The 1,793-nt window shown below is 39.0% G+C and overlaps 1 protein-coding gene across 2 annotated transcripts in view; it reads left to right on the top strand.

Annotated features, from left to right (window-relative positions):
* Nucleotides 1-1,793, top strand: part of LOC106881285 (intraflagellar transport protein 140 homolog) — a 33,940-nt gene that overhangs the window by 1,095 nt on the left and 31,052 nt on the right. The window contains exon 2 of one of the 2 annotated variants that reach the window (XM_052977931.1): nt 1,285-1,476. In XM_052977931.1, coding sequence (XP_052833891.1) covers nt 1,330-1,476 — 147 coding nt within the window. In that variant the 5' untranslated portion in view covers nt 1,285-1,329. Of the gene's footprint in view, nt 1-792; nt 1,477-1,793 lie in introns of those variants that run through there. The other variant, XM_052977930.1, reaches the window with a different exon arrangement.

The following is a 1,793-nucleotide window of genomic DNA, read 5'->3' as shown; positions in this document are numbered from 1 at the left end:
AATTTAATAAGTAAATACACGATAAATAAGTATAATAAAATACAAAGTAAAAATCATAAAATAATAATAATAATAATAATAATAATAATAGAATGCCCGGATGCAGTACCAGGCAGTGGCTCTCATGGCTTCTGATCTTAATTCATTGGAAGTGTTATCATGTACATTGTTTTAAAAGATCGGATACAGTAAATATTCTGCTAAATACCACAGATTTGCTTGTCAGTGGTTTGACCTTAACCAGTTGAGCATGTCCCTTGGTGGCTGACGATATGTGCATCTCTGATCATGAGCAGAAGTAGTGGGGGAGCATCATAGTATTGAGAGGAATTTTTGGGGTTTGAATAATTCACTCAACATCCTTAAACAAACCTTATTCAGGGACCTTTTGAGTGGGATGGGCTACTCGACCTGAAGAAAATTCTACCTGGGCCCCACCTGCGAGGTCATGCACTGTTTATCTTGATATGAGATCACCACGTCGCGCACATATGGTTGTGATGCATGTGCCTGGTGTACCCTTATCAGACGGGTAGTCATGATGGGTACACTGGGCTTCGTATATTTTACCCCAGTGTCACTTTGATGGCATGCACTGCTCTCTCACTCAATATTATTATTATTATTATCATTTTATGATTTTTACTTTGTATTTTATTATACTTATTTATTGTGTATTTACTTATTAATTTTTTCTGTCTGTGACTGAATGAGTTCATGAACTTTCGCTCTTTTCTCTAAATTATATATATATATATGTATTTATTCTTTTACTTGTTTCAGTCCTTTGACTGTGGCCATGCTGGAGCACCGCCTTTAGTCGAGCAAATCGACCCCAGGACTTATTCTTTGGAAGCCTAGTACTTATTCTATCAGTCCCTCCTGCTGAACCACTAAGTTATGGAGGCATAAACATACCAACATCAGTTGTCAAGTGATGGGGTGGGGACAAACACAGACACAAGGAAACACACAAATATATACATATATATACAATGGGCTTCTTTCAGTTTCCATCTATCAAATCCACAAACTTAGGCTATAGTAGACAACAATTGCCCAAAGTGCTACACAGTAGGACTGAACCCGGAACCTTCTGGTTGGGAAGCAAGCCTCTTACCACACAGCCATGCATACATACTTCTTTGTATCTACCCAGATACCCAAACCCCATAAATCTCATATATTTTACTCCCAACAGTTCAAAAAAGTAATGAAAATTAATAGCAGTCACCAGTTCTCTCCCCTCCTACAATTCCATTCACGCTGTGCATTTAATTTCAGGTGTCAAAGGTCATTATAACCCCACCTCCAATCCCACCGCCCCCCATGGCAGTGTTCTTCGATCACTGCATTTCTGCTGATTTGGCTGGTGTCTACACCCACACGACTTGGCACCCAATCGAGCGCCTGCTGGCTATTGGGGTTCTCTTCGATGACGAGAGCGGCGCTGGAGTCTACATTTTCAATGAAACGGTAAGTTTGCCCATTTCAATTGTTATTCTTCTATTCTGTTTAGCTTAGTTGTGCATGTGCACTGTTTTCTGTATATATTGGGTTGTCCGGAAAGTTCATGCCGATTTTTAAAGGGAAGAAAAAGGCCAATAAATACTTGCCATTACATTTTTAATCAGCCAAATATGAAACCATTTTCTTGCACAATGCGTCTCCATCTTTCTTTTAACTTGAAAATACCCTCTTCCCAGAATTGAGGTGGTTTCATGACAAATAAGTCAAAAGGTAAGCTACTATAAATCGGCACAAACTTTCCGGACAACCCAATATATATGTAC

This window comes from Octopus bimaculoides, chromosome 29 (genome assembly GCF_001194135.2).
Source record: "Octopus bimaculoides isolate UCB-OBI-ISO-001 chromosome 29, ASM119413v2, whole genome shotgun sequence".
NCBI classification, from domain to species: Eukaryota; Metazoa; Mollusca; class Cephalopoda; order Octopoda; family Octopodidae; genus Octopus; species Octopus bimaculoides.
The sequence above is the reverse complement of the archived record's forward strand: the minus strand, read 5'-3'. Positions and strand labels throughout refer to the sequence as shown.